Below are 13,377 nucleotides of genomic sequence, written 5' to 3' on the forward strand. Positions count from 1 at the left end.
TTCTCTCTCCATTGTCAGGGGTTTTGTAATGTGTGACTGTGTGTGTGTGTGTGAGAGAGTGACTGTGTGTGTGTGACTGTGTGTGTGTGACTGTGTGCGTGTGACTGTGTGCGTGTGACTGTGTGTGTGCGTGCGTGCGTGTGTGTGTGCGTGTGTGTGTCTCTAGTGTGCCAGACAGAGTGTAGACTAGCTAGCAGCAGGGTGGTAGGCAGATGGACATGCGTCCTGGGCATGGTGCGACACAACACAATAGCACCCTGTTAAGAGGTAGCACTCCGCTCTCAGGGCTCACACAGAGCTGTGAAGGGCTTATTATGGAACACTCAGAAAGCCCTATTTGACTAGCAGATGCGGCTGCGCATTATATGAAGGTTATGGAACAAGGAAAAGGTTAACTAAAAGGAAAAATAACATGAAGAGATTTCCTTTGACATTTTCATATCTCTGTTGGTGGCAGAGAACAACAGTAGGGGGGGTGAGATGGCAGATGTTGACGACTGGAGAGGTGGATGTTCCCCAAAATGTTTAGTGTGTGTGTGTGTGTGTGTGTGTGTGTGCATAAAATCGTACAAGCTTGTCAGTACTACTAACGTTTTGAGGGTGCCTGATGTCATGAGCTCTGTGACCAGCACGATGCACTTGGAGTTCTTTCCTTTGGAGGGAGACTCCCAGGAGTCGTAGAAGCGTACAATGTTATGGTGCTGGAGACCCTTCAACATCTCAGCCTCCTCCTTGAACCTCTGACGCTCCGTCTTAGACAGCTTACGATCCTGTAGGAGAGACCAGGAGAAAAATCTATCAATCAATAGATTACACATTCCATTTCCAGTTGTCTTGTCACATAATGCTTTACAGAGGGGACACTAATCAGTATCACTTTCACACACTGTGGTGCACCTCTATACACACACACACACACACACACACACACACACACACACACACACGCTGGGGTACCTTTAACCTAGCCTAAAGTATACAACGGGACCCAATCAATCAATAAACCAATCACTCAATCAAGTGTCCATAAAGCCCTTTTTACATCAGCAGTTGTCAAAGACAGTGTTTTACAGTAACCCTGCCTAGTCAAGCCATGAACCACACAGGAATAACTGAGAAAACAAAAACAATCCCAAGAAAACAAACAGACTAGCCAGCTAACCTACATACTTCTCTCCTCTCTAACAATGTTGTCCTATTTTAACAGCCTGTGTCCCTCTAACTTAATGGGAATACCAGTTCAGTGCTGGCCAGCACCATAAACCATATATGCACCGGCCAATGTGGTCGGGGAAACACTAGCAAACATTGCTGTACATTTAAAAGGGTGAGTTTTAGAGGTTTGACTTGCTTTATGGAGATTCCATGTTTGGGGTTTAGAAATATTTTAGTGGTCCAGAGGGTTGGCACTGTTAAAGAGATACTTCGGGATTTCGGCAAAGAGGCCCTTTATCTACTTCCCCAGAATCAGATGAACTTGTGGATACCATTTTATGTCTGTGTCCAGTATGAAGGAAGTTAGAAGTAGTTTTGCGAACCAATGCTAACTAGCGTTAGCACAATGACTGGAAGTCTATGGGTATCTGCTAGCACGCTAGTTAGCAATTGCGCTAGCGCTAGTTAGCAACTTCCTTCAAACCGCACGCAGAGACATCAAAATGGTATCCACGAGTTCATCTGACTCTGGGGGAAAAACCCAAAGTATCCCTTTAAGGTCAGACTTCATCATAGCATAGTAAAACCAGATGTCTTCCTATAATGATCTGTAATGAGCTTTGTGTTAAATCACGGACTGGAATCACATAAAAGCAGTGGAGAGGGAAAGAAAAAGGTTAGGTTAGGGAGGTGTGGAGGGGGGGTTAGGGAGGTGTGGAGGGGGGTTAGGGAGGTGTGGAGGGGGGGTTAGGGAGGTGTGGAGGGGGGTTAGGGAGGTGTGGAGGGGGGTTAGGGAGGTGTGGAGGGGGGGTTAGGGAGGTGTGGAGGGGTGGTTAGGGAGGTGTGGAGGGGTGGTTAGGGAGGTGTGGAGGGGGGGTTAGGGAGGTGTGTGGAGGAGGGGTTGGGGAGGTGTGTGGAGGGGGGGTTAGGGAGGTGTGGAGGGGTGGTTAGGGAGGTGTGGAGGGGGTGGTTAGGGAGGTGTGGAGGGGGGGTTAGGGAGGTGTGTGGAGGAGGGGTTGGGGAGGTGTGTGGAGGGGTGGTTAGGGAGGTGTGGAGGGGGGGTTAGGGAGGTGTGGAGGGGTGGTTAGGGAGGTGTGGAGGGGGGGTTAGGGAGGTGTGTGTGGAGGAGGGGTTAGGGAGGTGTGGAGGGGTGGTTAGGGAGGTGTGGAGGGGGGTTAGGGAGGTGTGGAGGGGGGGTTAGGGAGGTGTGGAGGGGGGGTTAGGGAGGTGTGTGGAGGAGGGGTTGGGGAGGTGTGTGGAGGAGGGGTTGGGGAGGTGTGTGGAGGGGGGGTTAGGGAGGTGTGGAGGGGGGGGGGGGTTAGGGAGGTGTGGAGGGGTGGTTAGGGAGGTGTGGAGGGGGGGGGGGTTAGGGAGGTGTGGAGGGGTGGTTAGGGAGATGTGGAGGAGGGGTTGTGGTGTGTGTGTGTGCGTGCGTGTGTGTGTGGAGGGGGGGGGTTGTGGTGTGTGTGTGTGCGTGTGTGTGTGGAGGGGGGGGGTTGTGGTGTGTGTGTGTGGAGGGGGGGGGGTTGTGGTGTGTGTGTGTGTGTGGAGGGGGGGTTGTGGTGTGTGTGTGTGGAGGGGGGGTTGTGGTGTGTGTGTGTGTGGAGGGGGGGGGGGGTTGTGGTGTGTGTGTGGAGGGGGGGGGGTTGTGGTGTGTGTGTGGAGGGGGGGGGGGTTGTGGTGTGTGTGTGGAGGGGGGGTTGTGGTGTGTGTGTGTGGAGGGGGGGTTGTGGTGTGTGTGTGTGTGGAGGGGGGGTTGTGGTGTGTGTGTGGAGGGGGGCGGTTGTGGTGTGTGTGTGGAGGGGGGGGGGGTTGTGGTGTGTGTGTGGAGGGGGGGGGTTGTGGTGTGTGTGTGTGGAGGGGGGGGGTTGTGGTGTGTGTGTGGAGGGGGGGGGTTGTGGTGTGTGTGTGTGGAGGGGGGGGGTTGTGGTGTGTGTGTGGAGGGGGGGGGGATTGTGGTGTGTGTGTGTGGAGGGGGGATTGTGGTGTGTGGAGGGGGGATTGTGGTGTGTGTGTGGAGGGTGGGTTGTGTTGTGTGTGTGGAGGGGGGGGTTGTGGTGTGTGTGTGGAGGGGGGGTTGTGGTGTGTGTGTGGAGGGGGGGTTGTGGTGTGTGTGTAGAGGGGGGGGGTTGTGGTGTGTGTGTGTGTGTGTGTGTGTGTGTGTGTGTGTGTGTGTGTGTGTGTGTGTGTGTTAGAACAGCCAGGGCTCGGCCATCAGTCAAATGTGGCAGCACGGTCAGAGCATGCTGAGCCAGAGGGGACACTGATCAGTATCACTTTCACACACCGTGGTGCACCTCTATACACACACACACACACACACACACACACACACACACACGCTGGGGTACCTTTACTGCGCCAATGCCAGACTGACTCTAAAACATGAGGACATGGGCGACCAGTCACCAAACACCCTGATCAACACATGTAATTTATGCACGAGCACACAGGGTCTGAGCTGACACTGAACAGTTGCCTCTGCAGCAACAGGTTACGTAAATGTCTGCCCAGCCATGGAAACTGATATAGCCTGCCTGCCCCTTTTAACCGCCACCTCTCCTATACTCTCACTAACTAACGGCCAGATCAACTTGGCACAACGTTGCGTCATCTCTTTTCTTTTCAACATACACAGGCAGGCAGAGAGAGAGAGATAGGGTGGGAGGAGGCCTTATCGGTCAACAAACCTAGTCATTAATCATCCTCATTCCTTCCTGGTCAGATGGTACCAAAAGCAGACAGGGTTCAGCCTTCAGTTTCACAAAAAAGGTCAGAGACATCAATTTCTTTCATTATGACCTTATTTTCCAGCCCAGATAAACACAAATTCTACCTCCGTTGAGGATATTATAGTTTTAATCCACTGATGGGGGTCAGGATGGTGGTGCTCTGAAATCTGCACCAGGGGCATTACATGAGGATGAGAACAATGCCTGGTTAAAGCACTAAAGGAGTAATATTTTCGGAGATTTTAGTTGTAGCATTAGCAGTGATTTTGTCCTTTTAGCTGGCAGAGGCAGGCACGGTGCCATTTGGGATGCACACGGAGACTGAGACCAGACTGCAATGCACTGCCAGTCCAGAGTAATCGCTCTTACTTAACCCACCCTTCTGCCTCGGCATGTCTCGGAACGGTACAAATCATCCCCTGGCAAGGATACAACTCAGTCAGGGTTGCTCCAGGTCTATGTACACCAGGACTGGGTCATCTCACAGCGGTCTATTGGCCTGTGTCTCTGCGTCACGGTCTACTCTACAGAAGAAAGAGAAAAAAGTGTCTCCATGTCAGTATCTGTCTGTGTGCGTCTTTCACCTGTGTACAGCCATAAAGCCCATGTCAATTCAAGTTCAAGCCACCTTAAATCCATCTAAATCACCAGCAGGAGGACCCTCCGTGTCACCAAAGCACAGATGCAACCCGTTAAGCCAATCCATTACCAGTCAGAGTCCGGGAGGTTCCAGAGGGATCAGGTTCTGTGTATCGAAACACAGCAGGGAAGGTGGGTCTGAAAACACTCTTAGCCCAGATGAGGCCATTAGACATTAGGCAGCTCTAACGAGGATCAGGGGTCTCAGGGCCATATACACATCAGCTTTGGAAAGACTGACTTGGAAATATATTATCCACCTGCATACTATCAATATTATTAAAGGGAAATTTCACAATTTTTCTACTTCATATTCATCATCTCCAGCACCACCCCAACATCAACATGTGAAAATGGCAAGTTTCTATATTTTGTAGTAAAAAAAAAGATAAGAGGAAGATGTGTTCAACCAATTAGTATACATAATTAATTGGCAATTAGTGGGCAATGCCTCCTCATAATTGGTTAAAATCACAGGACGCGCACCGATGATGTCATTGGAAACACTTATCTTCCGCTATCTTTTTTACTACAAAACATAGAAACGTGCCATTTTCACACATATTGATGTTGGGGTGATGCTGGAGATGATGAATATGAAGTTGAAAATGTTTGAAATTTCCCTTTAAAGTTTTCTGTGCCACCCTTCAGAATTCAAAAATAAATCTTGCAACAATTTTTTTTTGCCATCCAGTCAAAGTGTGAGAGAAGTGAAGAGGGAGGTTTGTAATGCTCGTCATGTTTGCTTCTGCTGCCTCTGTACACCTTGTCTTCTCTCCCCACGCTGGCTAACCACAAAATACACATTTAGCGCATTGCTGCTTAGAATACAACACAGGTGTTTGTTTGTGCATTGCAAAACACGACCTGTGACCTGAATGTGGACTAGATTAAGCGCATGTGCAAAATAGCTCAGAATGCATTAGCCCTTTAATGAAATCACTAACACACCCAGAATGGTTAGCTATAACAGTGTGTCATCGGCCGGGTCACTGGCCTCTCCTGTGTTAAATTCAACAAGAGAGAGAGACTTTGTGGTAGCAAACCAGTTCCTCCCTGCTCTCCAAGTCACAAGGTGTCCTACTTCAGGTTTGACCAGTGACCACAAGGGATAAGTTTAACAACCTAAGACCACAGTGGAGCACCAGGCCATAGCACACAGAGCAGAACGTCAGACAGGTTCCTTCCTTCAACAAGGAAACATGGAGCCAAAAGGTGGTGCTGTACGTGATTCCAAGATAAATCCTACTAGCCTGGTCCCAGATCTGTTTGTGCCGTCTTGCCAACTCCTGTGGTCATTGGCTAATGGCTATAGGCCCTGCAGCCCAAACAGATCTGGGAGCAGGCTAATTCCTGTGGTTCTCTGTGGCACGTGGAGCTCAGCGTGGAAGCTCTTTCATCTGTGTAATACACCAACAGCCAGGCAGGTCAGGCTTCAGCCGGCCTGTTACAGCTTCAGCTGCCCTCCGCATCATCCCAACACGCCTGACCCTGCACTCAGTCAGACGCTCTCTCAGTCAAACAATCAGACGCTTATTCCTTGGACCCGGTTCATTTACCACATAGAAAGTTTGTGTGTGTTGCAATTGCAAACCCCTGGCTCTCCTCTCATCCCTCTCCTCCTCACACCTTGCTATCTGTACTTTCTCCTCCTCCTCCTCCTCCTCTTCCCTCTACTCTTCTTTCCTTCCTCCTCCTCCTTCATTCTCCACATAGAACATTTGTGTTCCAAACCCCTGGCTATCCTCCTCCTCCTCCTCCTGGTCTGGGCATGGAGATAAACAAGCAGTTGGCCAGGCTCTCCATCCCTCCATCCAGAAAACAACCCCTCTCCAGCCCAGAGGAGCCCAGAGGGAGCCAGATACAACAGAGGACCTGATCCCAACCTCACCACTGGCTCAGACAAACAGCTAAACTCACCCCCTCGTACATACTGAACCAACCTCCAATGACAACAATCGTTCCAAAGCCCTCCAGTGTGTGTGTGTGTGTGTGTGTGTGTGTGTGTGTATGTGTGAGAAGAGGTGGATCAGCCAAATCCAAAATCTAATGAACATGTTTTGTGTTTCTCTCTCACTCCTTTCTCTCTGGAAAATGATTGATATTCTCAGTCCTTAGGGACATCTCCAGCTAGCCCAAGCCCAGATTCAGCACAGTAATCTGGGCACAGTTGTTTTCAGTTAGGGTGTGTGTGTGTGTGTGTGTAGGTGTGTGTGTGTGGAATGTGCATGCTCGTGTGGGTGTGTGTGTGCCAGGATATGAGAACTGAGGGGTCCGTGGCATTACTGGCTAGAGACAGGGCCGGGCCTGGAGGGCATTGATAAATTCCTTTTCCATTTCCACATATCAAATATTAATACAGATGGGGGAAATGGCTGGAAGGCTGGAATCAGAGTGCCTAGTTACCATTTCCAAGGATTTGTGGTGGTCAGGATTACTGGCAGGGAAGGCAGTGAGTGGTGCTGTATGGACCATAGAAATCGAATTAGTAGAATGGTCAAAGCCTCTCCAGACCACGGATATTTGACTGGAATAGGAATGTCCGTTGTAGTAAGTCCATTTCTATGGCTATGTACGCCCACTCCCAGTCAAGGTTATTGTGGCAGTGTAGGGAGACAGCACTCTCAGAATGCAATGGGTTCAGCAAAGAGATATTGTTCAATCAATTCAGAGCACTATATCCATTATCTGACTGACAGTGAGATGACAGATAGAGGCGAAAACAGGACGGGTGAGGCCAGAGCTCACCCACCAGACCGGTCATATAGAGCCTTATCAAACTAAACAATATGGGACAATAGTAGAATAGACATGAGCAATCAGTCCCTGTTATACGAGTCACTCTGATGACAAATCACTTGGTGACTTGTAGTTATGAACACAGAGATATGTAACAGTCAAATGAAAACAGGGCTGCAGTGAGTGACTTATTATTCTGGCAGCAGGTTTCCAACGCCACTGGAAGGATCAAAGACACACTGATAAGAAGACCATACCAGTCTCACGGAGCGCGCGTGCGTGTGTGTGTCTTTGAACCAGTATCTGAAAGACCACTAGCACTCACCCCATCCTCTAACAATAGCACAACACCTAAGGAAGGTAGCTAGCTAGCTTAAGCTACGGGCAGCTACTCAGCGTACAGTACATTATCTGTAACACCCAAACCGGAGCGCCACTTGGATCATAGAGATGACCCAGTCCTGGTGGACATAGACCTGGAGCCACCCAGACCACTGTGAGATGACCCATTCCTGGTGGACATAGACCTGGAGCCACCCAGACCACTGTGAGATGACCCATTCCTGGTGGACATAGACCTGGAGCCACCCAGACCACCGTGAGATGACCCAGTCCTGGTGGACATAGACCTGGAGCCACCCAGACCACTGTGAGATGACCCAGTCCTGGTAGACATAGACCTGGAGCCACCCAGACCACTGTGAGATGACCCAGTCCTGGTGGACATAGACCTGGAGCCACCCAGACCACTGTGAGATGACCCAGTCCTGGTGGACATAGACCTGGAGCCACCCAGACCACTGTGAGATGACCCAGTCCTGGTGGACATAGACCTGGAGCCACCCAGACCACTGTGAGATGACCCAGTCCTGGTGTACATAGACCTGGAGCAACCCTGACTGAGTTGTATCCTTGCCAGGGGATGATTTGTACCGTTCCGAGACATGCCGAGGCAGAAGGGTGGGTTAAGTAAGAGCGATTACTCTGGACTGGCAGTGCATTGCAGTCTGGTCTCAGTCTCTGTGTGCGTCCCAAATCGCACCGTATTCCCTACATAGTGAGCCCATAATGGCCCTGCTCAAAATAAGTGCACTATGTAGGGAATAGGGTGCCATTTGGGCCTCAGTGTGGGAGAGCCTACTACCCAGGGTGTGAGGAGGAGAGTTCTCACGGATTAGAACAGGCCTCACTCTAATCCACTGGACTTTCTCCCAGCACACTGACAGATAAGGAGGGATGTGGGAACTGGCTAGCTGGCTGTGTGTATATCTACTGTAGTACTACAGACAGTAACAGGCTCTGTGTGTATATCTACTGTAGTACTACAGACAGTAACATGCTCTGTGTATTGTGTATATCTACTGTAGTACTACAGACAGTAACAGGCTCTGTGTGTATATCTACTGTAGTACTACAGACAGTAACATGCTCTGTGTATTGTGTATATCTACTGTAGTACTACAGACAGTAACAGGCTCTGTGTGTATATCTACTGTAGTACTACAGACAGTAACAAGCTGTGTGTATATCTACTGTAGTACTACAGACAGTAACAGGCTCTGCGTGTATATCTACTGTAGTACTACAGACAGTAACAGGCTCTGTGTGTATATCTACTGTAGTACTACAGACAGTAACAGGCTCTGCGTGTATATCTACTGTAGTACTACAGACAGTAACAGGCTCTGTGTGTATATCTACTGTAGTACTACAGACAGTAACAGGCTCTGTGTGTATATCTACTGTAGTACTACAGACAGTAACAGGCTCTGTGTGTATATCTACTGTAGTACTACAGACAGTAACAGGCTCTGTGTGTATATCTACTGTAGTACTACAGACAGTAACAGGCTCTGTGTGTATATCTACTGTAGTACTACAGACAGTAACAGGCTCTGTGTGTATATCTACTGTAGTACTACAGACAGTAACAGGCTCTGTGTGTATATCTACTGAAGTACTACAGACAGTAACAGGCTCTGTGTGTATATCTACTGTAGTACTACAGACAGTAACAGGCTCTGTGTGTATATCTACTGTAGTACTACAGACAGTAACAGGCTCTGTGTGTATATCTACTGTAGTACTACAGACAGTAACAGGCTCTGTGTGTATATCTACTGTAGTACTACAGACAGTAACACAGCCACTCACTCTGGTCCATCTCCATCTCCAGCTCAGAGCAGCAGACAGACAGACGGCTGTCATTAAGACATAAAGGAAGCCTGGCTGGCTTAAAGGACTGACAGACTGTGCCTTGGAGAAGTAGCCCAGAATACAACATTTCACCTACTTCTATTTCTGAGAAGAAGAGGTCAAACCAACCAACTCTGTACTTCCGCTTTCAGTTTAAAATGAGCCAAGACTAACCCCTGAGATGAGAGCCACAACATATGGACAGTCTGTCAACATCCCACTTGTCAACGTCTACAGTCTGTCAAGCTAACAACCCACTTGTCAACGTCTACAGTCTGTCAAGCTAACAACCCACTTGTCAACGTCTACAGTCTGTCAAGCTAACAACCCACTTGTCAACATCTACAGTCTGTCAAGCTAACAACCCACTTGTCAACGTCTACAGTCTGTCAAGCTAACAACCCACTTGTCAACGTCTACAGTCTGTCAAGCTAACAACCCACTTGTCAACATCTACAGTCTGTCAAAAAAACAACCCACTTGTCAACGTCTACAGTCTGTCAAGCTAACAACCCACTTGTCAACGTCTACAGTCTGTCAAGCTAACAACCCACTTGTCAACGTCTACAGTCTGTCAAGCTAACAACCCACTTGTCAACGTCTACAGTCTGTCAAGCTAACAACCCACTTGTCAACGTCTACAGTCTGTCAAGCTAACAACCCACTTGACAATGTCTACAGTCTGTCAAGCTAACAACCCACTTGTCAACGTCTACAGTCTGTCAAGCTAACAACCCACTTGTCAACGTCTACAGTCTGTCAAGCTAACAACCCACTTGTCAACGTCTACAGTCTGTCAAGCTAACAACCCACTTGTCAACATCTACAGTCTGTCAAAAAAACAACCCACTTGTCAACGTCTACAGTCTGTCAAGCTAACAACCCACTTGTCAACGTCTACAGTCTGTCAAGCTAACAACCCACTTGTCAACGTCTACAGTCTGTCAAGCTAACAACCCACTTGTCAACGTCTACAGTCTGTCAAGCTAACAACCCACTTGTCAATGTCTACAGTCTGTCAAGCTAACAACCCACTTGTCAACGTCTACAGTCTGTCAAGCTAACATCCCACTTGACAATGTCTACAGTCTGTCAAGCTAAAATCCCACTTGACAATGTCTAAAGGCAACCAAACTCCCCATATAGAGAAAAATGGTCAATGAGGGCTGGTAAATTGTCTCTAGAGACATACTGTATGAGAGGGGAGCGCAGCAGGAGAGGAGGTTAGTGTGGGTACACACTATGTGTGTGTCTGCCGGCCTCTACACAGGGGAACTTCCCCCTAACAGTTGACTCTACTTACAGAGGCCCAGCTGGACCTAATACAGCAGCAAATACAGAACTGACTGTATCCATTTAGCAGTAGCCCTATATAGAGAAGGCCTTGTGTAGCGCACATCCCCGGTACAGAGAGAGTTAGTTTCTGCCTGCTAGCGCACGTGCACACACACACACACACACACACACACACACACACACACAGCTAAAGCTGCAGAGTAAAACCCCAAGCCTAGAGCTGACAGGAGACCATGGGTTTCGAGGAACAGACTATCCATCCAGTGTGTGTGACAGTGTGGTGTGACAATGCATTCTTTAAATTGTTCACACATTTTTAAAAAGGTAAAATCCTGTCATTGAGCCCCTCTCTTCTTCACAGGGAACGGTTCATCGCGCCGGCGAAACAGTGTGTGTGTGTGTTGAGAGACAGAGAGCCCACTAGGAATACCATTCACACCACTGGCCCAACTAAGATTCATATTTAACAAAAATGCACCAGTCAAAGTCTGATACACAGGGTTGTTTCAGAAAATACACAAAGCAACCCTTAGCACGAATAGTGCGGCGCACACACACTGTGAATCACCACATAAATCTCCCACAGTTTGTGGACAGAGATAAAGTGTTGTCCTTTTCCACTCTCTGATCCTGTTGAACCAAAACAAGAGGAACTGAACCTGTATTACTGTCTCTAGCTGACAACTACCTGTGTCTGTCAAAACCCCTCACCAGTCATCACTGTTTATTTACTTAAGAAAAGACAACTATCACTCACGGTTGACTTGACTACATGATTTGGCCTAGAGGGTGAACAAACTGGCATGTTATGAAGTTATGAGTTTTATCAGTAACACACACACACACACACACACACAGTCACACACACAATGGGGCCTCAATGGAAACAGCCATGCCTCAATGAGAAGTGGAGAACACTACAGAAAAATTAAGCAATCCTCAGAGGAAGCAGGCGATGACAGAAAGCTTTGTCCCAAATGGCAACCTATTCCCTATATAGTGCAGTACTTATGCACCATATGGCTCGGTAAAAAAATAAAGTTGGTTAAAAAATAAATCATGATATTTTGTTTCGATTATTTTTTTAATATTAAATGCACTATGCATTACGTGGGTTGAATGCTGTAACACAGATTTTTTTTTTTTTTTTTTTTTTATAATTACTGCTCATCACTTATTAACCATAATTTATTCACGTTACTTTACTTTAATAGAATATATCAGTTGTGCATATTACATTTGTTTTATTTGATGACTGTATTATTTCATTCCAAGTCATCATCTCTATAGAGCTACTGCCCAAGCAGTCTGACTAAATCACTATTTTAGTAGTTCAAAGTAAATAAGGCAGCGTTTCCCAAACTCGGTCCTCAGGAGCCCAAGGTGTGGGGCGGCAGGTAGCTTAGTGGGTAAGAGCGTTGTGCCAGTAACCGAAAGGTCGCTGGTTCTAATCCCTGAGCCGACTAGGTGAAAAATCTGTCGATGTGCCCTTAAGCAAGGCACTTAACCCTAATTGCTCCTGTAAGTCGCTCTGGATAAGAGCGTCTGCTAAATGACTAAAATGTAATGTAAAATGTGTGCACTACACAGCTGATTCAAATTATCAAAGCTTGATGATTGGTTGATTATTTGAATCAGCTGTGTGGTGCTATGGCAAAAAACTAAATACCAATACCTCAAAGAAACTGTGCTATATGTATCCTCTCCTGATCGCTCATTAGCAGGCGTAAAATAATGGATTATGGTCATTGTAGTTAATTATCATATTTTCTGCACTAAACTATGTAGAACATTGGCCTGTTGGAAACTACAACTCCCTACGCAGGGTGAGAAATTAACTTTTTGTCCCACTAGCCACGGTGGCAGGTAGATTAAAAAAAAATATATTTACTAGTAAGAAGTAAATTGGGTATATTGCTTAATTTCATTTCTGTGACCTGCGTCTTTTAACCAATGTATTTTAAAATAAATAATTTACACACAATAGTAAAAACAGAAACAGATCTACAACTGTTCATCAAGAACCAACAACATGCCTGCCCTGCCACAAAATGCTGAGTGATACAGCTTATTTATTATTAGAGTTCAGGGCTATATGCTGATTTTTTTTTTTACAAGGAGTACATAATGTGCTCCGAAGTAGAAATGTAGAAGCACACAAATAAATCTAGGAGAACAATTAAAATATTTGAGTGTTAAAATACTTGAGTGTTAATGAATAAAGGTTTTTGCGAGTGATCCATACTCAAATCAAGCACAATCATTAGGGGAGACAAAAATGTTCAGCTGCCCCTTTAAGGGAAGGGCTGTTACCGTGGTAACTTGGGCACATGCTTGTCTGTGAAAAATTCTGACTGCTGTGTCTTCCTAGCAGCAGACAGTTGCAACAAACTCAAACTAACATTGAAAAACAAGCTAGGGTGTGAACAAAACGATGTAAACGGCAAAGAAACACAAGGATAAAGACTTCTACATGTGGGCTTTAATTTGGATGATAAAACATTTCCCAAATGCTCTGTGTGACCACCTGCCAAGGTGGCTGGTGAAATAGACATTCTTGGTGGGTGTTAATTTCCAACCCTGTCCCTACTACGTCGCACAGAGAAACTGCAGCGCAGTG

At 47.2% G+C, this 13,377-nt stretch overlaps 1 protein-coding gene across 1 annotated transcript in view; it reads right to left on the reverse strand.

Annotated features, from left to right (window-relative positions):
• LOC311120731 (serine/threonine-protein kinase WNK1-like) overlaps nucleotides 1–6,458 on the reverse strand; it is a gene marked incomplete at its 5' end in the record, with an annotated part of 84,040 nt that extends 77,582 nt beyond the window's left edge. The window contains 2 exons of the mRNA XM_084195309.1: nucleotides 592–770; nucleotides 6,447–6,458. Of these exons, the coding sequence (XP_084051435.1) occupies nucleotides 592–770; nucleotides 6,447–6,458 (191 nt within the window). The remainder of the gene's footprint in view (nucleotides 1–591; nucleotides 771–6,446) is intronic.
• Between the last annotated feature and the right edge of the window lie 6,919 nt (nucleotides 6,459–13,377).

Source organism: Coregonus lavaretus, assembly GCF_964263955.1.
Source record: "Coregonus lavaretus genome assembly, contig: HAP1_SCAFFOLD_717, whole genome shotgun sequence".
NCBI lineage: Eukaryota > Metazoa > Chordata > Actinopteri > Salmoniformes > Salmonidae > Coregonus > Coregonus lavaretus.